Source organism: Symsagittifera roscoffensis, chromosome 3 (genome assembly GCF_963678635.1).
Source record: "Symsagittifera roscoffensis chromosome 3, txSymRosc1.1, whole genome shotgun sequence".
Lineage (NCBI taxonomy): Eukaryota > Metazoa > Xenacoelomorpha > Acoela > Convolutidae > Symsagittifera > Symsagittifera roscoffensis.
The window spans coordinates 37,486,221-37,510,870 of NC_087064.1; the positions used below are offsets into that span (position 1 = coordinate 37,486,221).

General features: G+C 33.5%; 1 protein-coding gene across 4 annotated transcripts in view; it reads left to right on the forward strand.

Moving 5' to 3' along the window:
• Positions 1–23,852, forward strand: part of LOC134841435 (autophagy-related protein 16-1-like) — a 214,249-nt gene extending 190,397 nt beyond the window's left edge. For all 4 annotated transcript variants that reach the window (XM_063857421.1, XM_063857422.1, XM_063857423.1 and 1 more), the window contains 4 exons: positions 20,597–20,808; positions 21,464–21,704; positions 21,979–22,213; positions 23,512–23,852. In XM_063857421.1, coding sequence (XP_063713491.1) covers positions 20,597–20,808; positions 21,464–21,704; positions 21,979–22,213; positions 23,512–23,611 — 788 coding nt within the window. In that variant the 3' untranslated portion in view covers positions 23,612–23,852. The remainder of the gene's footprint in view (positions 1–20,596; positions 20,809–21,463; positions 21,705–21,978; positions 22,214–23,511) is intronic.
• The last annotated feature ends 798 nt before the right edge of the window (positions 23,853–24,650 follow it).

A 24,650-nucleotide genomic window follows, 5' to 3' on the forward strand; every position in this document is an offset into this window, starting at 1 on the left:
GCAGTTTTTTGAAAAGTTTATTTCGATTTTGTACATGATTTTCATTCAAAATGTTTGATCATTAAATCTGTATACATTTTTTTCCGACTGGATTCAACAATGTTTGTTCGCGTGATGTTCCATAGCCTCACTTTTGAACCGTGATGACTGTCAACTGCTCATTTAACTGATGATTTTCAAAGAATTATAGTCCTCAGTTTTGTTTGTTTCGTTTCAATAAATGAATAATTTTTGATTGAAAATCTAAGTAGTCGTTGAGATTTTTTTGCGATCTTTATAAGGGCCTCTTTTATGTTTAACTTTCTTTTTCTGGTTTGAATCAACGATGTTAAGTGGGAGTGATGTTCCATAGCCTCACTTTTGAATCTTGATGACTATCAAATGCCCATTTTATTGATTTTTTTGTTGGAACTCGAATGAGTGCAGATTGTGTTGATTTTTTTGTCGGAATGCTATCTGTTGACTTGCTGGTCTTCCGTTTTTGTGCAAAGCGTCAGTAGATTTTTTAGTGATCTTCATATGGGTCGTCTGATTCCTGAATTTTCTTTTTAATTTTCTCCTGCTTGTCTCAACGTTCTAAGCTCACGTGATGTTTCTTAGGTTTGAATTGTGATGAATATGGTCTGCCCATTCATCTGATGGTTTTTTTTAAAATCAGTGTTCAGTTTCTTTGGTTTTGTTTGAGTCGATTTATAATTTTTTTTTGCATGAGAGGATTCAGTAGAATTTTTTCCTCGCAATTTTGTGAAAAGTTTATTTCGATTTTGTACATGATTTTCATTCAAAATGTTTGATCATTAAATCTGTATACAATTTTTTCCGACTGGATTCAACGATGTTTGTTCGCGTGATGTTCCATAGCCTCACTTTTGAACCGTGATGACTGTCAACTACTCATTTAACTGATGATTTTCAAAGAATTATAGTCCTCAGTTTTGTTTGTTTCGTTTCAATAAATGAATAATTTTTGATTGAAATTCTAAGTAGTCGTTGAGATTTTTTTGCGATCTTTATAAGGGCCTCTTTTATAATTTACTTTCTTTTTCTGGTTTGAATCAACGATGTTAAGTGGGAGTGATGTTCCATAGCCTCACTTTTGAATCTTGATGACTATCAAATGCCGATTTAATTAATTTTTTGTTGGAACTCGAATGAGTGCAGATTGTGTTGATTTTTTGTCGGAATGCTATCTGTTGACTTGCTGGTCTTCCGTTTTTGTGCAAAGCGTCAGTAGATTTTGTAGTGATCTTCATATGAGTCGTTTGATTCCTGAATTTTCTTTTCAATTTTCTCCTGCTTGTCTCAACGTTCTAAGCTCACGTGATGTTTCTTAGGTTTGAATTGTGATATCGTCTGCCCATTCATCTGATGGTTTTTTAAAATCAATGTTCAGATTCTTTGGTTTCGCTCAGTCGATTAATATTTTTTTTTGCATGAGAGGATTCAGTAGAATTTTTTCCTCGCAGTTTTTTGAAAAGTTTATTTCGATTTTGTACATGAGTTTCATTCAAAATGTTTGATCATTAAATCTGTATACATTTTTTTCCGACTGGATTCAACGATGTTTGTTCGCGTGATGTTCCATAGCCTCACTTTTGAACCGTGATGACTGTCAACTGCTCATTTAACTGATGATTTTCAAAGAATTATAGTCCTCAGTTTTGTTTGTTTCGTTTCAATAAATGAATAATTTTTGATTGAAAATCTAAGTAGTCGTTGAGATTTTTTTGCGATCTTTATAAGGGCCTCTTTTATGTTTAACTTTCTTTTTCTGGTTTGAATCAACGATGTTAAGTGGGAGTGATGTTCCATAGCCTCACTTTTGAATCTTGATGACTATCAAATGCCCATTTTATTGATTTTTTTGTTGGAACTCGAATGAGTGCAGATTGTGTTGATTTTTTTGTCGGAATGCTATCTGTTGACTTGCTGGTCTTCCGTTTTTGTGCAAAGCGTCAGTAGATTTTTTAGTGATCTTCATATGAGTCGTCTGATTCCTGAATTTTCTTTTCAATTTTCTCCTGCTTGTCTCAACGTTCTAAGCTCACGTGATGTTTCTTAGGTTTGAATTGTGATGAATATGGTCTGCCCATTCATCTGATGGTTTTTTTAAAAATCAGTGTTCAGTTTCTTTGGTTTTGTTTCAGTCGATTAATAATTTTTTTTTTGCATGAGAGGATTCAGTAGAATTTTTTCCTCGCAATTTTGTGAAAAGTTTATTTCGATTTTGTACATGATTTTCATTCAAATTGTTTGATCATTAAATTTTTGTACATTTTTTTCCGGCTGCATTCAACGATGTTTTTTCGCGTGATGTTCCAAAGCCTCACTTTTGAACCATGATGACTGTCAACTGCTCATTTAACTGATGATGTTCAAAGAAATATAGTCCTCAGGTTTGTTTGTTTCGTTTCAATAAATGAATAATTTTTGATTGAAAATCTAAGTAGTCGTTGAGATTTTTTTGCGATCTTTATAAGGGCCTCTTTTATGTTTAACTTTCTTTTTCTGGTTTGAATCAACGATGTCAAGTGATAGTGATGTTCCATAGCCTCACTTTTGAATCTTGATGACTATCAAATGCCCATTTAATTGATTTAATAATAATAAATTTTTTTAAATTTAGTGCTCAGTTTTTTTTCTGTCCATGAATATTTTTTTCTGAATGAAAGTTTATCAGTAGAAGAAAATTTTCCTCGCAATTTAGTGCAATGTTCATTCCGATTTTGTACATGATTTTCATTCAAAATGTTTGATCATTTAATTTGTATACTTTTTTTCCGGCTGGATTCAACATTGATGAAAGTTATTAATCTGACTTGATGTTTTTTTTCTTTGTATAAAGCGTAAGTAGGTTTCGTAGTGATCTTCATATGAATTGTCCGATTCCTGAACTTGGATTTACTCTTCTCCTGGTTTTCTCAACGTTTTTATTTTCATGTGATGTCTCTTAGCCTCTTTTTCGAACCGTGATGACTATCAACTGCCCATTTAGCTGATGATTTTTTAAAACTTAATGTTCAGTTTTGTTTGTTTTGTTCAAATCAATGAATAATTTTTTGAATGAAAGTTTTTGAGTGGACGAAATATTGTCTCGAAGTTTTGTGCAAAGGACATTTCAATTTTGTACATGAACATTATTTAAAATGTTTGCTCATTGAACTTCTATGTTTTTCTGGTTTGAAGCATGTTGAGTTCGTTTGATGTTCCATAGCCCCACTCATGAACCCTGATGATTATCAACTGCCCATTTAACTGATTTGTTTTCTTGCTAATTGAATGAGTGTGGAAAGTGTTATTTGCTTTCAGACGGAATAGTTATTTTCCTCTATTGAATTTCGTTTTCCCAGAAGAAACCTTTACTTGTGATGATTGACTAGAGTCTCTGAATATTGATGAAAATTATTAATCTGATTTGGTGTTTTTTTGTCCAAAGCCTAAGTAGGTTTCTTAGTGATCTTCATATGAATTGTCCGATTCCTGAATTTAGATTTACTCTTCTGGTTGTTTCAACGTTTTTAATTTCATGTTATGTCTCTTAGCCTCATTTTTGAATCGTGATGACTATCAACTGCCCATTTAGATGATGATTTTTTAGAACTAAATGTTCAGTTTTGTTTGTTTCGTTCCAATCAATGAATATTTTTTTGATTGGAAGTCTTTTGAGTAGACGAAAATTCACTCGAAATTTTGTGCAAAGTACACTTCAATTGTGTGCATGAAGAACTTAATTTAAAACGTTTGATCCTTGAAATTATAAATTTTTTCTGGTTTGAAGCAACAATGTTAAGTTCGTTTGATGTTCCATAGCCTCACTCTGAACCGTGATGACTATCAACTGCCCACTTAAAAAAATGTTTTGTAGAACTTTGCTTCTGTTTTGTTTATTTCGTTCCAATCAATGAAAAAGTTTTGGATGAAAGTGTAATGAGTAGAAGAATTATTTTTTGTTTGATGTTCGATAGCCCCACTGTTGAACCGGGATGACTATCAACTGGACATTTAACTTTTTTTCTTGCAAATTGTATGAGTGTGGAATGTGTTATTTGCTTTCAGACGGAATAGTTATTCTCCTCTATTGAATATCTGTTTCCCAGAAGAAACCTTTACTTGTGATGATTGATTAGAGTCTCTGAACATTGATGAAAATTATTAATCTGATTTGGTGTTTTTTTTCTTTGTATAAAGCGTAAGTAGGTTTCTTGGTGATCTTCATATGAATTGTCCGATTCCTGAACTTAGATTTAATTTACTCTTCTACTGGTTGTCTCAACGTTTTTAATTTAAAGTGATGTCTCTTAGCCTCATTTTTGAACCGTGATGACTATCAACTGCCCATTTAAATATTTTTTTGTTGAACTTTGCTTCTGTTTTGTTTATTGCGTTCCAATCAATGAAAAAGTTTTGGATGAAAGTGTAATGAGTAGAAGAATTATTTTTTGTTTGATGTTCGATAGCCCCACTGTTGAACCGGGATGACTATCAACTGGACATTTAACTTTTTTTCTTGCAAATTGTATGAGTGTGGAATGTGTTATTTGCTTTCAGACGGAATAGTTATTCTCCTCTATTGAATATCTGTTTCCCAGAAGAAACCTTTACTTGTGATGATTGATTAGAGTCTCTGAACATTGATGAAAATTATTAATCTGATTTGGTGTTTTTTTTCTTTGTATAAAGCGTAAGTAGGTTTCTTGGTGATCTTCATATGAATTGTCCGATTCCTGAACTTAGATTTAATTTACTCTTCTACTGGTTGTCTCAACGTTTTTAATTTAAAGTGATGTCTCTTAGCCTCATTTTTGAACCGTGATGACTATCAACTGCCCATTTAGTTGATGATTTCTTAGAACTTAATTTTTAATTTTGTTTAATTCGTTCCAGTCAATGAATAATTTTTAGATTGAGCAGACGAATTTCACTCGAAATTTTGTGCAAAGTACACTTCAACTGTGTGCATGAAAAACTTCATTTAAAATGTTTGATCCTTGAAATTATAATTTTTTTCTGGTTTGAAGCAACAATGTTAAGTTCGTTTGATGTTCCATAGTCTCACTCTTGAACCGTGATGACTATCAACTGCCCATTTAAATATTTTTTTGTTGAACTTTGCTTCTGTTTTGTTTATTGCGTTCCAATCAATGAAAATTTTTTTGGCTGAAAGCCTAATGAGTAGAATTGTTTTTTGTTTGATGTTCTTTAGCCCCACTGTTGAACCGTGATGACTATCAACTGAACATTTAAATTCTTTTTTCTCGCAAATTGAATGAGTGTGGAATGTGTTATTTGATTTCAGACGGAATAGTTATTCTCCTCTTTTGAATGTCTGTTTACCAGAACAAACCTTTACTTGTGATGATTGATTAGTCTCTGAACATTGATGAAAGTTATTAATCTGATTTGGTGTTTTTTTCTTTGTATAAAGCGTAAGTAGGTTTCTCAGTGATCTTCATATGAATTGTCCGATTTCTGAACATAGATTTACTCTTCTCCTGGTTGTCTCAACGTTTTTAATTTCATGTGATGTCTCTTAGCCTCATTTTTGAACCGTGATGACTATCAACTGCCCATTTAGCTGATGATTTTTTAAAACTTAATGTTCAGTTTTGTTTGTTTTGTTCAAATCAATGAATAATTTTTTGAATGAAAGTTTTTTGAGTGGACGAAATATTGTCTCGAAGTTTTGTGCAAAGGACACTTCAATTTTGTACATGAACTTTATTTAAAATGTTTGATCTTTGAACTTATAAATTTTTCTGGTTTGAAGCAAAAATGTTCAGTTCATTTGATGTTCCATAGCCTAACTCTTGAACCGCGATGACTATCAACTGCACATTTAACTTCTTTTTTCTTGCAAATTGAGTGAGTGTTGAATGTGTTATTTGCTTTCAGACGGAATAGTTATTTTCCTCTATTGAATGTCGGTTTTCCAGAAGAAACCTTTACTTGTGATGATTGACTAGAGTCTCTGAACATTGATGAAACTGATTAATCTGATTTGATGTTTTTTTTGTTTTTGTTCCCAAGCGTAAGTAGGTTTCGTAGTGATCTTCATATGAATTTTCCAATTCCTGAACTTAGATTTACTCTTCTCCTGGTTGTCTCAACGTTTTTAATTTCATGTGATGTCTTTTTGCCTCATTTTTGAATCGTGATGACTATCAACTGCCCATTTAGCTGATGATTTCTTAAAACTTAATGTTCAGTTTTGTTTGTTTTGTTCAAATCAATGAATAATTTTTTGAATGAAAGTTTTTTGAGTGGACGAAATATTGTCTCGAAGTTTTGTGCAAAGGACACTTCAATTTTGTACATGAACTTTATTTAAAATATTTGATCTTTGAACTTATAAATTTTTCTGGTTTGAAGCAAAAATGTTCAGTTCATTTGATGTTCCATAGCCTAACTCTTGAACCGCGATGACTATCAACTGCCCATTTAAATACCTTGTTTGTAGAACTTTGCTTCTGTTTTGTTTATTTCGTTCAATTCAATGAAAAATTTTTTGGATGAAAGTCTAATGAGTAGAAGACTTATTTTTTGTTTGATGTTCGTTAGCCGCACTGTTGAACCGTGACGACTATCAACTGCACATTTAACTTCTTTTTTCTTGCAAATTGAGTGAGTGTTGAATGTGTTGTTTGCTTTCAGACGGAACAGTTACTTTCCTCTAATGAATGTCGGTTTTCCAGAAGAAACCTTTACTTGTGATGATTGACTAGAGTCTCTGAACATTGATGAAACTTATTAATCTGATTTGATGATTTTTTGTTTTTGTTCCCAAGCGTTAGTAGGTTTCGTAGTGATCTTCATATGAATTTTCCAATTCCTGAACTTAGATTTACTCTTCTCCTGGTTGTCTCAACGTTTTTAATTTCATGTGATGTCTTTTTGCCTCATTTTTGAATCGTGATGACTATCAACTGCCCATTTAGCTGATGATTTTTTAGAACTTAATGTTCAGTTTTGTTTGTTTCGTTCCAATCAAGGAATATTTTTTTTAATGAAAATCTTTTGAGTAGACGAAAATTTACTCGAAATTTTGTGCAAAGTACACTTCAATTGTGTGCATGGACTTCATTTAAACTGTTTGATCCTTGAAATTATAATCTTTTTCTGGTTTGAAGCAACAATGTTAAGTTATTATAATTATATATATTTATTAGTAATTATTAATTTTTTTAAATTATTTATAATATATATAATTATTTTGTAGAACTTTGGTTCTGTTTTCCTTATTTCGTTCTAATAAGTTTTTTTGGATGAAAGTCTAATGAGTAGAAGAATTTTTTTCCTTTGATCTTTGATCGCCCCACTGTTGAACCGTGATGACTATCAACTGCACATTAAACTATTTGCAAAAACTTTTTTTTCTTGCAAATTGAATGAGTGTGGAATGTGTTATTTGCTTTCAGACGGAATAGTTATTTCCCTCTATTGAATGTCGCTTTTCCAGAAGAAGAAATCTTCACTTGTGATGATTGACTAGAGTCTCTGAACATTGATGAAACTTTTAAATCTGATTTGATTCTTTTTTTGTTTTTGTCCCAAGCGTAAGAAGGTTTCATAGTGATCTTCATATGAATTGTCCGATTCCTGAACTTAGATTTACTCTTATCCTGGTTGTCTCAACGAATTTAATTTCATGTGATGTCCCTTAGCCTCATTTTTGAGTCTTGATGACTATCAACTGCCCATTTAGCTGATGATTTTTTAGAACTAAATGTTCAATTTTGTTTGTTTCGTTCCAACATTGAATAATTTATTGAATGAAAGTCTTTTGAGTAGACGAAAATTTACTCGAAATTTTGTGCAAAGTACACTTCAATTGTGTGCATGGACTTCATTTAAAATGTTTGATCCTTGAAATTATAATCTTTTTCTGGTTTGAAGCAACAATGTTAAGTTCGTTCGATGTTCCATAGCCTCACTCTTGAACCGTGATGACTATCAACTGCCCATTCAAATAATTTTTTGTAGAACTTTGCTTCTGTTTTGTTTATTTCGTTCAATCAATTAAAAAATTTTTGGATGAAAGTCTAATGAGTAGAAGACTTCTTTTTTGTTTGATGTTTGATAGGCCCACTGTTGAACCGTGATGACTATCAACTGCACATTTAACTTCTGTTTTCTTGGAAATTGAATGAGTGTTGAATTTGTTATTTGCTTTCAGAAGGACTAGCTATTTTCCTCTATTGAATGTCGGTTTACTTGTGATGATTGACTAGAGTCTCTGAACATTGATGAAACTTATGAATCTGATTTGATGTTTTTTTTTTGTTTTTGTCCCAAGTGTAAGTAAGTTTTTTAGTGATCTTCACATGAATTGTCCGATTCGTGAACTTGGATTTACTCTTCTCCTGGTTGTCTCAACGAATTTAATTTCATGTGATGTCTCTTAGCCTCATTTTTGAATCGTGATGACTATCAACTGCCCATTTAGCTGATGATTTTTTAGAACTAAATGTTCAATTTTGTTTGTTTCGTTCCAACAATGAATAGTTTTTTGAATGAACGTCTTTTGAGCAGACGAAATTTTACTCGGAATTTTGTGCAAAGTACACTTCAGTTGTGTTCATGGACTTCATTTAAATTGTTTGATCCTTGAAATTATAATCTTTTTCTGGTTTGAAGCAACAATATTAAGTTCCTTTGATGTTCCATAGCCTCACTCTTGAACCGTGATGACTATCAACTGCCCATTTAAATATTTTTTTGTAGAACTTTGGTTCTGTTTTGTTTGTTTCGTTCCAATCAAGGAAAAATTTTTTGGATGAAAGTCTAATGAGTAGAAGACTTATTTTTTGTTTGATGTTCGTTAGCCGGACTGTTGAACCGTGATGACTATCAACTGCACATTTAACTTCTTTTTTCTTGCAAATTGAATGAGTGTTGAATGTGTTATTTGCTTTCAGACGGAATAGTTATTTTCCTCTATTGAATGTCGGTTTTCCAGAAGAAGAAATCTTCACTTGTGATGATTGACTAGAGTCTCTGAACATTGATGAAACTTATTAATCTGATTTGATGATTTTTTGTTTTTGTTCCCAAGCGTAAGTAGGTTTCGTAGTGATCTTCATATGAATTTTCCAATTCCTGAACTTAGATTTACTCTTCTCCTGGTTGTCTCAACGTTTTTAATTTCATGTGATGTCTTTTTGCCTCATTTTTGAATCGTGATGACTATCAACTGCCCATTTAGCTGATGATTTTTTAGAACTAAATGTTCAGTTTTGTTTGTTTCGTTCCAATCAAGGAATATTTTTTTTAATGAAAATCTTTTGAGTAGACGAAAATTTACTCGAAATTTTGTGCAAAGTACACTTCAATTGTGTGCATGGACTTCATTTAAACTGTTTGATCCTTGAAATTATAATCTTTTTCTGGTTTGAAGCAACAATGTTAAGTTATTATAATTATATATATTTATTAGTAATTATTAATTTTTTTAAATTATTTATAATATATATAATTATTTTGTAGAACTTTGGTTCTGTTTTCCTTATTTCGTTCTAATAAGTTTTTTTGGATGAAAGTCTAATGAGTAGAAGAATTTTTTTCCTTTGATCTTTGATCGCCCCACTGTTGAACCGTGATGACTATCAACTGCACATTAAACTATTTGCAAAAACTATTTTTTTTCTTGCAAATTGAATGAGTGTGGAATGTGTTATTTGCTTTCAGACGGAATAGTTACTTCCCTCTATTGAATGTCGCTTTTCCAGAAGAAGAAATCTTCACTTGTGATGATTGACTAGAGTCTCTGAACATTGATGAAACTTTTAAATCTGATTTGATTCTTTTTTTGTTTTTGTCCCAAGCGTAAGAAGGTTTCATAGTGATCTTCATATGAATTGTCCGATTCCTGAACTTAGATTTACTCTTATCCTGGTTGTCTCAACGAATTTAATTTCATGTGATGTCCCTTAGCCTCATTTTTGAATCGTGATGACTATCAACTGCCCATTTAGCTGATGATTTTTTAGAACTAAATGTTCAATTTTGTTTGTTTCGTTCCAACAATGAATAATTTATTGAATGAAAGTCTTTTGAGTAGACGAAAATTTACTCGAAATTTTGTGCAAAGTACACTTCAATTGTGTGCATGGACTTCATTTAAAATGTTTGATCCTTGAAATTATAATCTTTTTCTGGTTTGAAGCAACAATGTTAAGTTCGTTCGATGTTCCATAGCCTCACTCTTGAACCGTGATGACTATCAACTGCCCATTCAAATAATTTTTTGTAGAACTTTGCTTCTGTTTTGTTTATTTCGTTCAATCAATTAAAAAAATTTTGGATGAAAGTCTAATGAGTAGAAGACTTCTTTTTTGTTTGATGTTTGATAGGCCCACTGTTGAACCGTGATGACTATCAACTGCACATTTAACTTCTGTTTTCTTGGAAATTGAATGAGTGTTGAATTTGTTATTTGCTTTCAGAAGGACTAGCTATTTTCCTCTATTGAATGTCGGTTTACTTGTGATGATTGACTAGAGTCTCTGAACATTGATGAAACTTATGAATCTGATTTGATGTTTTTTTTTGTTTTTGTCCCAAGTGTAAGTAAGTTTTTTAGTGATCTTCACATGAATTGTCCGATTCGTGAACTTGGATTTACTCTTCTCCTGGTTGTCTCAACGAATTTAATTTCATGTGATGTCTCTTAGCCTCATTTTTGAATCGTGATGACTATCAACTGCCCATTTAGCTGATGATTTTTTAGAACTAAATGTTCAATTTTGTTTGTTTCGTTCCAACAATGAATAGTTTTTTGAATGAACGTCTTTTGAGCAGACGAAATTTTACTCGGAATTTTGTGCAAAGTACACTTCAGTTGTGTTCATGGACTTCATTTAAATTGTTTGATCCTTGAAATTATAATCTTTTTCTGGTTTGAAGCAACAATATTAAGTTCCTTTGATGTTCCATAGCCTCACTCTTGAACCGTGATGACTATCAACTGCCCATTTAAATATTTTTTTGTAGAACTTTGGTTCTGTTTTGTTTGTTTCGTTCCAATCAATGAAAAATTTTTTGGATGAAAGTCTAATGAGTAGAAGACTTATTTTTTGTTTGATGTTCGTTAGCCGGACTGTTGAACCGTGATGACTATCAACTGCACATTTAACTTCTTTTTTCTTGCAAATTGAATGAGTGTTGAATGTGTTATTTGCTTTCAGACGGAATAGTTATTTTCCTCTATTGAATGTCGGTTTTCCAGAACAAACCTTTACTTGTGATGATTGACTAGAGTCTCTGAACATTGATGAAACTTATTAATCTGATTTGATGTTTTTTTTTTGTTTTTGTTCCCAAGCGTAAGTAGGTTTCGTAGTGATCTTCATATGAATTTTCCAATTCCTGAACTTAGATTTACTCTTCTCCTGGTTGTCTCAACGTTTTAAATTTCATGTGATGTCTCTTTGCCTCATTTTTGAATCGTGATGACTATCAACTGCCCATTTAGCTGATGAGTTCTTAGAACTAAATGTTCAGTTTTGTTTGTTTCGTTCCAATCAATGAATAATCTTTTGAATGAAAGTCTTTTGAGTAGACGAAATTTTTACTCGAAAGTTTGTGCAAAGGACACTTCAGTTTTGTAGATGAACTTCATTTAAAATGTTTGCTCATTGAATTTATATGTTTTTCTGGTTTGAAGCAACAATATTAAGTTCCTTTGATGTTCCATAGCCTAACTCTTGAACCGTGATTACTATCAACTGCCCATTTAAATACTTTATTTGTAGAACTTTGCTTCTGTTTTGTTTGTTTGGTTCAAATCAATGAAAAATTTTTTGAAAGAAAGTCTAATGAGTAGAAGACTTATTTTTTGTTTGATGTTCGTTAGTCCCACTGTTGAACCGTGATGACTATCAACTGCACATTTAACTTCTTTTTTTCTTGCAAATTGATTGAGTTTTGAATGTGTTATTTGCTTTCAGACGGAATAGTTATTTTCCTCTATTGAATGTCGGTTTTCCAGAAGAAACTTTTACTTGTGATGATTGACTGGAGTCTCTGAACATTGATGAAACTTATTAATCTGATTTGATGTTTTTTTGTTTTTGTCCCAAGCGTGAGTAGGTTTCTTAGTGATCTTCATATGAATTGTCCGAATCCTGAACTTGGATTTACTCTTCTCCTGGTTGTCTCAACGTTTTTAATTTCATGTGACGTCTCTTAGCCTCATTTTCGAATCGTGATGACTATCAACTGCCCATTTAACTGATGATTTTTTAGAACTAAATGTTCAGTTTTGTATGTTTCCTTCCAATCAAGGAAGAATTTTTTGAATGGAAGTTTTTTGAGTAGACGAAAATTTACTCGAAATTTTGTGCAAAGTACACTTCAATTGTGTGCATAGACTTCATTTAAAATGTTTGATCCTTGAAATTATAATCTTTTTCTGGTTTGAAGCAACAATGTTAAGTTCGTTCGATGTTCCATAGCCTCACTCTTGAACCGTGATGACTATCAACTGCCCATTCAAATAATTTTTTGTAGAACTTTGCTTCTGTTTTGTTCATTTCGTTCAATCAATTAAAAAAATTTTGGATGAAAGTCTAATGAGTAGAAGTTTTATTTTTTGTTTGATGTTCGATAGGCCCACTGTTGAACCGTGATGACTATCAACTGCACATTTAACTTCTGTTTTCTTGGAAGTTGAATGAGTGTTGAATGTGTTATTTGCTTTCAGACGGACTAGCTATTTTCCTCTATTGAATGTCGGTTTTCCAGAAGAAACCTTTACTTGTGATGATTGACTAGAGTCTCTGAACATTGATGAAACTTATGAATCTGATTTGATGTTTTTCTTTGTTTTTGTCCCAAGTGTAAGTAGGTTTCTTAGTGATCTTCACATGAATTGTCCGATTCCTGAACTTGGATTTACTCTTCTCCTGGTTGTCTCAACGAATTTAATTTCATGTGATGTCCCGTAGCCTCATTTTTGAATCGTGATGACTATCAACTGCCCATTTAGCTGATGATTTTTTAGAACTAAATGTTCAATTTTGTTTGTTTCGTTCCAACAATGAATAATTTTTTGAATGAAAGTCTTTTGAGTAGACGAAAATTTACTCGAAATTTTGTGCAAAGTACACTTCAATTGTGTGCATGGACTTCATTTAAAATGTTTGATCCTTGAAATTATAATCTTTTTTGGTTTGAAGCAACAATGTTAAGTTCGTTCGATGTTCCATAGCCTCACTCTTGAACCGTGATGCATATCAACTGCCCATTCAAAGAATTTTTTGTAGAACTTTGCTTCTGTTTTGTTTATTTCGTTCAATCAATTAAAAATTTTTTGGATGAAAGTCTAATGAGTAGAAGACTTCTTTTTTGTTTGATGTTTGATAGGCCCACTGTTGAACCGTGATGACTATCAACTGCACAGTTAACTTCTGTTTTCTTGGAAATTGAATGAGTGTTGAATGTGTAATTTGCTTTCAGACGGACTAGTTATTTTCCTCTATTGAATGTCGGTTTTCCAGAAGAAACCTTTACTTGTGATGATTGACTAGAGTCTCTGAACATTGATGAAACTTATGAATCTGATTTGATGTTTTTTTTTGTTTTTGTCCCAAGTGTAAGTAGGTTTCTTAGTGATCTTCTTATGAATTGTCCGATTCCTGAACTTGGATTTACTCTTCTCCTGGTTGTCTCAACGAATTTAATTTCATGTGATGTCCCTTAGCCTCATTTTTGAATCGTGATGACTATCAACTGCCCATTTAGCTGATGATTTCTTAGAACTAAATGTTCAATTTTGTTTGTTTCGTTCCAACAATGAATAATTTTTTGAATGAACGTCTTTTGAGCAGACGAAATTTTACTCGAAATTTTGTGCAAAGTACACTTCAGTTGTGTTCATGGACTTCATTTAAATTGTTTGATCATTGAAATTATAATCTTTTTCTGGTTTGAAGCAACAATATTAAGTTCCTTTGATGTTCCATAGCCTCACTCTTGAACCGTGATGACTATTAACTGCCCATTTAAATATTTTTTTTTGTAGAACTTTGGTTCTGTTTTGTTTATTTCGTTCCAATCAATGAAAAGTTTTTTGGATGAAAGTCTAATGAGTAGAAGAATTATTTTTTGTTTGATCTTCGATAGCCCCACTTTTGAACCGTGATGACTACCAACTGCACTTTTAACTTCTTTTTTCTTACAAATTGAATGAGCGTTGAATGTGTTGTTTGCTTTCAGACGGAACAGTTACTTTCCTCTAATGAATGTCGGTTTTCCAGAAGAAACCTTTACTTGTGATGGTTGACTAGAGTCTCTGAACATTGATGAAACTTATGAATCTGATTTGATGTTTTTTTTGTCCCAAGTTTAAGTAGGTCTCTTAGTGATCTTCACATGATTTTTCCGATTCCTGAACTTGGATTTACTTTTCTCCTGGTTGTCTCAACGAATTTAATTTCATGTGATGTCTCTTAGCCTCATTTTTGAATCATGATGACTATCAACTGCCCATTTCGCTGATGATTTTTTTGAACCTAATGTTCTGTTTTGTTTGTTTCGTTCCAATCAATGAATAATTTTTTGAATTAAAGTCTTTTGAGTAGGAAAATTATTTACTCGAAATTTTGTGCTAAGGACACTTCAATTTTGTACATGAACTTCATTTAAAATGTTTGCTCATTGAACTTAAATGTTTTTCTGGTTTGAAGCAACAATGTTGAGTTCGTTTGATGTTTCATAGCCCCTTTCTTGAACCGTGATGACTATCAACTGCCCATTGAAATAATTTTTTTGTAGAACTTTGGTTCTGTTTTGTTCATTTCGTTCCAATCAATGAAAATTTTTTTGGATGAAAGTCTAATGAGTAGATTTATTTTTTGTTTGATGTTCCATAGCCCCACTCTTGAACCGTGATGACTATCAACTGCACTCTGAACTTCTTTTTTCTTGCAAATTGAAGGAACGTTGATTGTGTTATTCGCCTTCAGACGGAATAAATATTTTCTTCTATTGAATGTCTGTTTTCTAGAAGAAACCTTTACTTTTGGTGATCGACTAGAGTCTCTGAACGTTGATGAAACTTACTAATCTGATTTGATGTTATTTTTGTTTTTGTTCCAAGCGTAAGTAGGTTTCTTAGTGATCTTCACATGAATTGTTTGATTCCTGAACTTAGACTTACTTTTCTCCTGGTTGTCTCAACGTTTTTAATTTCATGTGATGTCTCTTAGCCTCATTTTTTAATCGTGATGACTATCAACTGCCCATTTAGCTGATGAGTTTTTAGAACTAAATGTTCAGTTTTGTTTGTTTCGTTCCAATTAATGAATATTTTTTTGAATGAAAGTATTTCAACTAGACGAAATATTTACTGAAATTTTGTGCAGGGGACACTTCAATTTTGATCATGAACTTCATATAAAATGTTTGCTCGTTGAAGTTATATGTTTTTCTGGTTTGAAGCAACAATGTTGAGTTCGTTTGATGTTCCATAGCCCCACTCTTTAACCGTGATGACTATCAACTGCACTTTGAACTTCTTTTTTCTTGCAAATTGAATGAGCGTTGATTGTGTTATTCGCCTTCAGACGGAATAAATATTTTCTTCTATTGAATGTCTGTTTTCTAGAAGAAACCTTTACTTGTGATGATTGACTAAAGTCTCTGAATATTGATGAAAATTATTAATCTGATTTGGTGTTTTTTTTTGCTTTTGTCCGAAGCGTAAGTAGGTTTCTTAGTGATCTTCTTATGAATTGTCCGATTCCTGAACTTAGATTTACTCTTCTCCTGGTTGTCTCAACGTTTTTTATTTCATGTGATGTCTCTTAGCCTCATTTTTGAATCGTGATGACTATCAACTGCCCATGTAGCTGATGATTTTTTAGAACTAAATGTTCAGTTTTGTTTGTTTCGTTCCAATCAATGAATAATTGTTGAATGAAAGTCTTTATGAGTAGACGAAAAATTTACTCGAAATTATGTGCAAAGGACACTTCAATTTTAAACATGAACTTCATTTAAAATGTTTGCTCATTGAACTTATATGTTTTTCTGGTTTGAAGCAACAATGTTGAGTTCGTTTGATGTTTCTTAGCCCCACTCTTGAACCCTGATGATTATCAACTGCCCATTTAACTGATTTTTTTTCTTGCAAATTGAATGAGTGTGGAAAGTGTTATTTGCTTTCGAATGGAATAGTTATTTTCTTCTATTGAATGTCGTTTTTCCAGAAGAAACCTTTACTTGTGATGATTGACTAGAGTCTCTGAATATTGATGAAAATTACTAATCTGATTTGGTGTTTTTTTTTTGTTTTGGCCGAAGCGTAAGTAGGTTTCTTATGGATCTTCATATGAATTGTCCGGTTCCTGAACTTAGATTTACTCTTCTCCTGCTTGTCTCAACGTTTTTAATTTCATGTGATGTCTCTTAGCCTCATTTTTGAATCGTGATTACTATCAACTGCCCATGTAGCTGATGATTTTTTAGAACTAAATGTTCAGTTTTGTTTGTTTTCCTCCAATCAATGAATAATTCTTGAATGAAAGTCTTTATGAGTAGACAAATTATTTACTCGAAATTTTGTGCAAAGGACACTTCAATTTTGTACATGAACTTCATTTAAAATGTTTGCTCATTGAACTTAAATGTTTTTCTGGTTTGAAGCAACAATGTTGAGTTCGTTTGATGTTCCATAGCCCCACTCTTGAACCGTGATGACTATCAACTGCACTTTGAACTTCTTTTTTCTTGCAAATTGAATGAGCGTTGAATGTGTTATTCGCCTTCAGACGGAATAAATATTTTTTTCTATTGAATGTCTGTTTTCTAGAAGAAACCTTTACTTTTGATGATTGACTAGAGTCTCTGAACGTTGATGAAACTTACTGTAACTGCTACGTTATCAATTAATTCGAATAGGTTCGGCATTTGATATCTATTACGAAATATCTGTTTGTTCAATAGTTTCGAGTTTATTGCTAATTTAATTGATCCGTCCCTTTTTGCTGTAATCACGATGGGGGAGACGAATCAATCTTCAGAGCATCTAGACAACTTTTCAATATGCCCGTCTCTTAGTAATTGGTCAATACATAATTTGACTTTAGGGAGAAGATGGATCGGAATACGTTTCCCTTTCACCTGTATCGGTTTTATTGGTTCGTTAAAATAAGTTTTAACTACGAAGTTCTTTGATCTACCTGTTCTTTTTATGAGGTCTGAAAAATGTTTTGATAAGTATGTTTTAAACTCACTTTGAGATGGTGTCTCTTGGCTTTGGTCTTGTTTGTTATCCGATGCGAATTTTATTTGGTTGACGTCTATCCCAATGGGTGATCCTTTCTGGTCTTTCCATGGCTTTGGCCCATTGGGTGGATGTTGTTTCTGGAATACTACGATTCCCAGATTCGGTAAGATGTCATTTCCCATTACATTTCTTTCAGCCCCTTCGGTAATGAAGAGTTTTTGGTCGCGAGCCTCCCAGCCCTTTGATCGGATTCTCACCCGAACTCTTCCAATAATGTTGATTGTACTCCCGAAGCCCTGGTATGCTTTCTTTGTTATTTCGTCCACAGGTTCTAGCTTTACAAATCTATCTCGTATCTTCAATTCGTCTTTTTTCATGAATGCAACTGGACTTGCTGAGTCAATTTGAATTTCAGTACAGTAAGGGTTGAAATTTCCCAGAGATACCTTTAGTGTCTTTTTCAGTTCTAGTCCTTCGTGATTGAATACTGTTCTAACTCCGCGTTCTATCTTGTCTTCTACTGCATTTATTTGGCTATCCGTGTCTACAGCTAGAACTAAGAAATCGTCTAAGTTGACCTCAAATTCGGGATTTTCCTGCGGGTTGGCCCGGATATTTTCGTTTTCCTGCGGTACTCGATTCTGTTCGACGATGTTTGTTTGTGTCCTTGCTGAACTCCTGCAATGTTTAGCAAAATGTCCTTTGCGTCCGCACGTATTGCAGCTTCTATCTCTGGCCGGGCATGTGGATAAATGTCCTTTTTTGAATTGCTGACCACAGTTGCGGCATTTGTTATTTTCAACGATGTTTAGGGTTGGTTCATTCTTTACGTATTGAGGTCTCGGTACTGCGTTATAAGTTGGGAATTTGAGGTACTGTTGATGGATTTTAGTGCCTTTCTCGTGAAATAATACGTAGGATAGTACGTTTTCTGGGGTCAAGTATTCTATACATTGTTTCTTCTGGATCTTGACATTTCTCATGTTTGTGATGAAAATGTCTCTGACTAATTCTGACTCGAATTCCCCCAGTTTACAGTTTTTTGCCAGTTCAGAAAGTATTTCGTGGAATTTTTCTAAAGACTCGTGTTCTTTCTGTCTTCGGCCAAAAAATTTAAATATTTCGTATGTTAAGTTTGTAGTGATCGTGAAGGTAGTTTTTAGTAGTTCCCAGAATTCTGCGAAATTTCTATCCAGAATTCTTTTCCCAGGATTTTTATGTGAGAAGCATTTTTCTGCCCTTCTTTTCCGAGTGCTAGGTATAACTGTGATTTTAGTTTCTTGTCAATGTCTCCGATTTGGAGTCCGTTGAATTTTGCGTTGTCTTCCGTCCTTCTCAATTCTTCGTTACAGTTTTGTACGGCTATTCTGTGGTGTTCTTCTTTTTCGGCCCGACGGGCTTGATCATCGGACGGGTCCGGTGGTTCTGCCGTAGGGTATGCTAGTTCGTTTCTTATCGGTGGGTTAATTACATCTTCGATGTCTACGGAATCTTTCGCGATTGTCAATTGAAACTTTTCCGACCACCTTTCCCAGTCGTGTTGATTTTCATTTTATGAGTTGTTCCAAAAAACTCTAGTCCTCGTAGGTTCGATTCGTTTGACTGCGCCATGTTAAAAAATTGGGATAACACTCGTAGTTGATTAAGAGTGGGTAACTTAAACTAAGACTAAGGTTGGGTAAGATTCCTACAAGAAATTGTAGGCTTTTTTAAAGACTAAATAAAAGACGGTGATAGCTAACTAAAGTAAAAGAGGTTTAAAAGACTGAATTAGTTTTCTGTTGATTTCTTGCATATCACAAAAGATAGTGAACAAATTCCAAATCTACCAAAAGCCGTTGCGCTTTTGGCAGGTGTATATAAATTAATAACGTAAAGGTCAACGATCAGTATAGCTCAGAGGTTAAACGGTCAAACATTAATAATACATTTTACAAATTGAATGGGCGTTGAATGTGTTATTCGCCTTCAGATGGAATAAATATTTTTTTCTATTGAATGTCTGTTTTCTAGAAGAAACTTTTACTTTGGATGATTGACTAGAGTCTCTGAACGTTGATGAAACTTACTAATCTGATTTACTGAAAACGGCAAAGTCCTCTGTCACACCGAGATTTAAAATGGTGCGCCGATGGCGGAATTATTTGAGGAATTCTGTTTTGTTGAATATTACAATCAATCTAGGGAGTGGTTTCCTCGAGCTACTCGTGGAGAAAACAGAGCTGTCATGGTTGAAAACGTTGTCAATGAACCAGAGCTACATTATTTGTTCATTGGTCAGACTGGTTGCTATCACAACATTATTGAAAAGAGGATGTGAGACAAACATCAAAATGCTGATAGTCTCACTCAAAAGTTTAGTGACAACAAAACTGTGCAGGAAAAAAATCAAAAAAATAGATACAAAATACATTTGCCATTGAGCCAAACTTATAATAAGATTGGTTGGATGAAGTGAAATGTCCTGGAATCTTAAGTCGGAAAATTTTTAACCTTACACCAGTAGTAACAATTTGTAGATACATGGTTGCTCTGGATCTAAGTAAGTTTTCAAAGTTAAGACTACATAGGCAAACATTCGAGTAGAGTTTGCGTTTTTTCCTCATCTATTCTGTTTTATTATGGGCATGAAATGAAATGAACAAACCAAGAATAAAGAAAAAACTCCAGATACAAGAGTTGTTTCACAATATTTTTTCTTTTTCTATTTTTGTCTTATTTTATTCAAGGAAAAAACATGAGTCACTTCTGCTATTTGCTTTAGAATTTATTGACACAGAAATTGTGTATTTCATAGCAAAATTTTTAGAAAACAAATGTAACAGACTTTTGCAATTCAAAGGTTTTTTTAATTAAATTGATTCAATTGTAGAAAAAAAAGGTTAACGATATTTTCTGCCTTGAAAAAGTCCGGAAAAAGTTTTTAAGTTTGTTCACGTTCAGTTTTGATTTTTCGCGGTTTGACTTGTGATTTCTCTTAAAGCTCAGTACATTCCTATTGTTAAAAGGAAGGCAAAATCCACTATCGAGCAGCAAAATTGTAAAGGTCACGAAAAACGTGATTGACTTGTAATTTCGAAAATGAAAATTAATTATCATATTTCCCAGCGAATTAAAATTTTTACCTATTGATCCAGCTTTCTCAAATTGGGTTAATTTTAACAAAAAAGTGTCAATTATAAATTATTATACTAATTCAAAGAGCTTTAAGGCCATCTATTTATTCGAAATACGCAAGTTGAAGATTTTTAAAGAAACAAGTCGGTTTTATTTTCATTTCTCTTGCGTTCATTACTCTTTTCCAACTGTCAGTTGGCTATGTTTTGTTTTTTCGAAGCCAATCAACTCATTCGTGGCTTTTTATTTTAGCAACTCAAATAAAACCTATCGCCACTCTATCCAGTTGCAATGGAGCTGTCACATGTATAGACGTAGACCAGCAGGAGTCATGTGTCGTTGCTTCTTCTTACGATAACTCATCTCGCATCTGGTCTCTGAAAGACCACAGACTAAAGCACAGTTTAACTGGCCATACTGGGAAAGTAATGGCTGCTAGATTTATTAGCGACGACAGTCACAAGGTGAGTTTGAAGATTAAGATTATACTCGCCTAAATGTTGTATGCCCTTTCAGAAAATAGGCTTAATTGTTTTTGTTGCACATGTACTGTGCATTTTTTAGTTTTTAGGGGTGAAAGAACGAAGTGATTTTCACTGATAAAGCTCTTGTAAATCGATTTTCGTTTTTTTAAGGAAAGTTTTAAAATTAATATTTTCACGTTCGATTTAGATTTTTCGCTGGTTTGACTTGGTTTCTTTTTAAGTTCAGTTCATTTCCTTTGTTAAAAGGAAGGCAAACTCCACTATCGATCAGCTTAAGTGAAGCGGTCATGGAAAACCTGAATGACTTCTCTTTTCTATAATGGGAAAAATGGACTCAATGGATCCAGTTTTCTCTAAATGGGATATCTTAATGAACAAAGTGCTAATCAGAAACAGTATTACAAATTCAAGGAGCTTAAACGTGATTTTTTTTTCTGAATTTTTCAATCATTTTTTTTTCTGCTTTCTTTGTTCTTTTACACTTTTTCAAAAAAAAATCGGTTGTCTTGTCATTAAATTTTTCCAACTTTCTGTTGGCTATTTTATAATAATTAACTGCACGGTCTGCGCTTCAGTAGCTTTGTTAACTGATCTTAACGAGCTTTGATTTAATTTTTTTTCTATCGCGATGCAGGTCGCTACTGGAAGCTACGATCGCACGATTAAAGTGTGGGATCTGAAGCAGCGGCTGTGCTCCATGGTTCTGCATTGTCACTCCAGTTGTACAGACTTGGTGGCGATGGAGGCTAATCTGTTGTGCAGTGGTCACTTGGACAAGAGGGTCAGATGTTGGGACATTCGCAGGTCACAGACTGATTTCGCCACCAATGAAGTCCTACTCTCCGGCAAAGTCACTTCAGTTCATACTGGCAGAGGTAAAATGAAGAGAGTTAAATGAGCAAAAATGTAGATCAAATAGCTAAACGCATGGCAAGATCATATTGCTGGAATTAAAGTTTTGGCCTCATTTGTTGATAGATTTAAAAGCCTGAGGTCGTCATATTTCATGAATTTGTGAGCTGAAATTCATGTTGTTATGACATGGTTTAACGGAGCTCAGTTTTCCTCATTGTTCGTACAACACAGTAGCTACTGCATTTTTTGATACGACTGAATCGTCAAAATTGCAGCACTTGGCCGTTCTTTCAGAACGCAGAGACATTTTGGCCTGCACCAAAGACGGGCAACTGCACGTGATAGACCACCGGATGATGAAGGTGACAGCAACACTAGTTTCGGACTCTTTGAAGATAGGGGCCGACTACTGTAGAGCCACCCTCAGTCCCGATGGCAGATTCGCGATGGCCGGTAGTAGCGACGGCACCCTCGTCATTTTCGACGTCAACTCTCAGAATGTGTCCAAAATCTTGAAAGCACAGCATCAGTAAGTGTTGATTGTTTTAAGGTTTCTTAGGCCAATTTCATTAGATCATAATCTGAGTTGGTGATGGAGATAGCAATTGTTGTTTTGGCTCGTATATCATTAGCTTTTTGACATTCATTTTGATCCTGAAATTGATTCATTATTCGACATGATGTCTTCTTAACGATGTGTTGAGCTAATTTGTTTGAGGTTGCTTTGTCCATGACTTCATTCTTTGCATTCTTTTAATACTCAATGTCTTTTTGAGTGTAATAGTTGATAAAGAACTTAGATAATTGTTCGACCACTTAAGGCGAAAAGGAACTTGCTCCATAATGAGCTACCTATCAATATTGGTATTTGAGGCACGTTTATAATAACTTGAAATTAGTTTAAATGATATAAAAGCATGCGTCAGAGTCTCCAACGAATGTGTAACACCAAAAAAAATAAAACTAAAGCTTTTAGACTCCTTTCCGATTGAAAAAAAGCACATTAAAAATGATGTATATAGTGCCGGCTTGTTTCTGTCTTAAGTGGAAAAAATGCTATTGCGTACATTATAAAGGTGCTGCAGAGAAATATTTTTGGTTTAAGAAAAAAAGGTAGAGCACCAATCCTGGTAAATTGTTTTCCTCGAAGAAATGGTCTCCCAAGCAAAAATTCGCATTTGAATTTAGATTTTTTTCTACCAAACATTTTTCTCGGCTCTTTTATAAAATATACTTCAGTCGATCAATTCATTGCGTGCTACGAAAAAATCAACCATTTTCTTGCATTTGATGAGGTCTTTCGTAGCAAGTGGTCTTTACTGTTTCTTGGGAGGGGGGGGGGAGGCCCAATTGATCCGATGAAAGTACACTAGTGGACAAAATTAAACGCAAATTCAGTTTTTTCCCTAACGTGCCTGTTTTCAAGGATTTCATTTTACATAGACCTGTTTTCAGTTTACGTAGTAGACCATGAGTAAAAAATCAGAGCTGCCCTCTATGAAAGTATCAAAGACTTACCAGTTTTTTTCCGAATCTGAAAAGGCCAGTTTTGACCATCTGCAGTAAGTTTTGCATCGGAGTGAACTCGGGTAAGCGGAGAAAAAAGTTGTTCATGTGATGTGAAACATTCTAAGCAATATTATTGAACTGTTTAATGTGACAACTTAACTAAACTCAGCTGTTTCTTACAATTTCGCGCTTCTTAAAATTTCGCAAAATGATGGTGGCTGGAGCATTGTGCTTCGTACAGCAACCAACTGTTATTGTTGTAATGTATTGTGTTAAACTTTTACTCGAATGATGTTTTCTAGTGGATCTGTGTTCTAGCTCCGTCATTCTCTGCACTGCATGGTCTAACGACGGAACGAAACTTCTCAGTGCGGACAAAGGCAAGAAAGTGATTCTTTGGTGCGATAGAACTTACTAGAAACAGTGTTCGATCAGTTTTGAAATAAAGGAAATTACACCAGGTGCTAATATCAGACAACAAACAACGAATTCTTGACATTTCTAAACTTATACTACTAAGCTTCTTTATCCCCAGAAAGTAGATGAATTTTATCACGTATCGTATATTCTGAATGAATAAATTAGGTAGATTTAATTTTTCAATGCTTATCCGCTTTCAGTTGTCAAGTGTCAAGGAAACAATTCAATCTAAACTTGTACATGTAATTTTTTCAGTGAAAGTTGTAAAATGTGCCCTTTAAATTTTGTTGCAATCACCATTAAGGCGGTTTGGTTTGACTTGGAAGCCATTTGTTTTTACTTCCTCTTCCTTCTTTCCGAAAACAAAATTCGAGCTTTGTTATCCAGCTTTAAAAAGGGTTTGATTCCTAGTTGAACGAAAAAGCTATCGGTTAAGTTCGTCCAAAATAGGTTCATGGTTTTATAAAAATCTTTGAAATGATGCTTCTTTAGCGCAGTTTTTTTGTTTTTATTTCACTTTTTTCGCGGAGACTGCAAGAAAGAGAATAAATTGTGTACCATATGAGATACATTTCCAGAAAATCTGTCAATAATTTAGACGGTTTCAGAAATTCCTAATTGATTAATTAGACTTGCGATCAGCTTAGTGTTTTATTACGAACCTTATTTTTTTTCTAACCTAGGTCGCAAATAAAAGTGTTCATTAAAAATGTTCCCTTATTTGGAATTTTCACTTAAACATTGGAAATTGCCTAGCATCTGTTCTCTTCTTTATTTCTGGCTGGTGTTTGTACCTATAAAGCTTCCGTTGCTGAGTGGTTAGTGTGTGAGACTCTTAATCCCTAGGTCACAGGTTCGAATTCAGACGTAGCCGAATTTTTTTTTTACTAATTCGAGGCTTTTTCTAATTTCTCTTATCGCACTTATAGAGCTGCTTTTGTCGTGTTCTCGCAAGTGTTTGCAAAGCTGAGCTTCCCTTCTGTGTAAAAACTGGTTTTAAGAAAATGTATGGGATCGGGTTTTTTTAATTAAGAGTC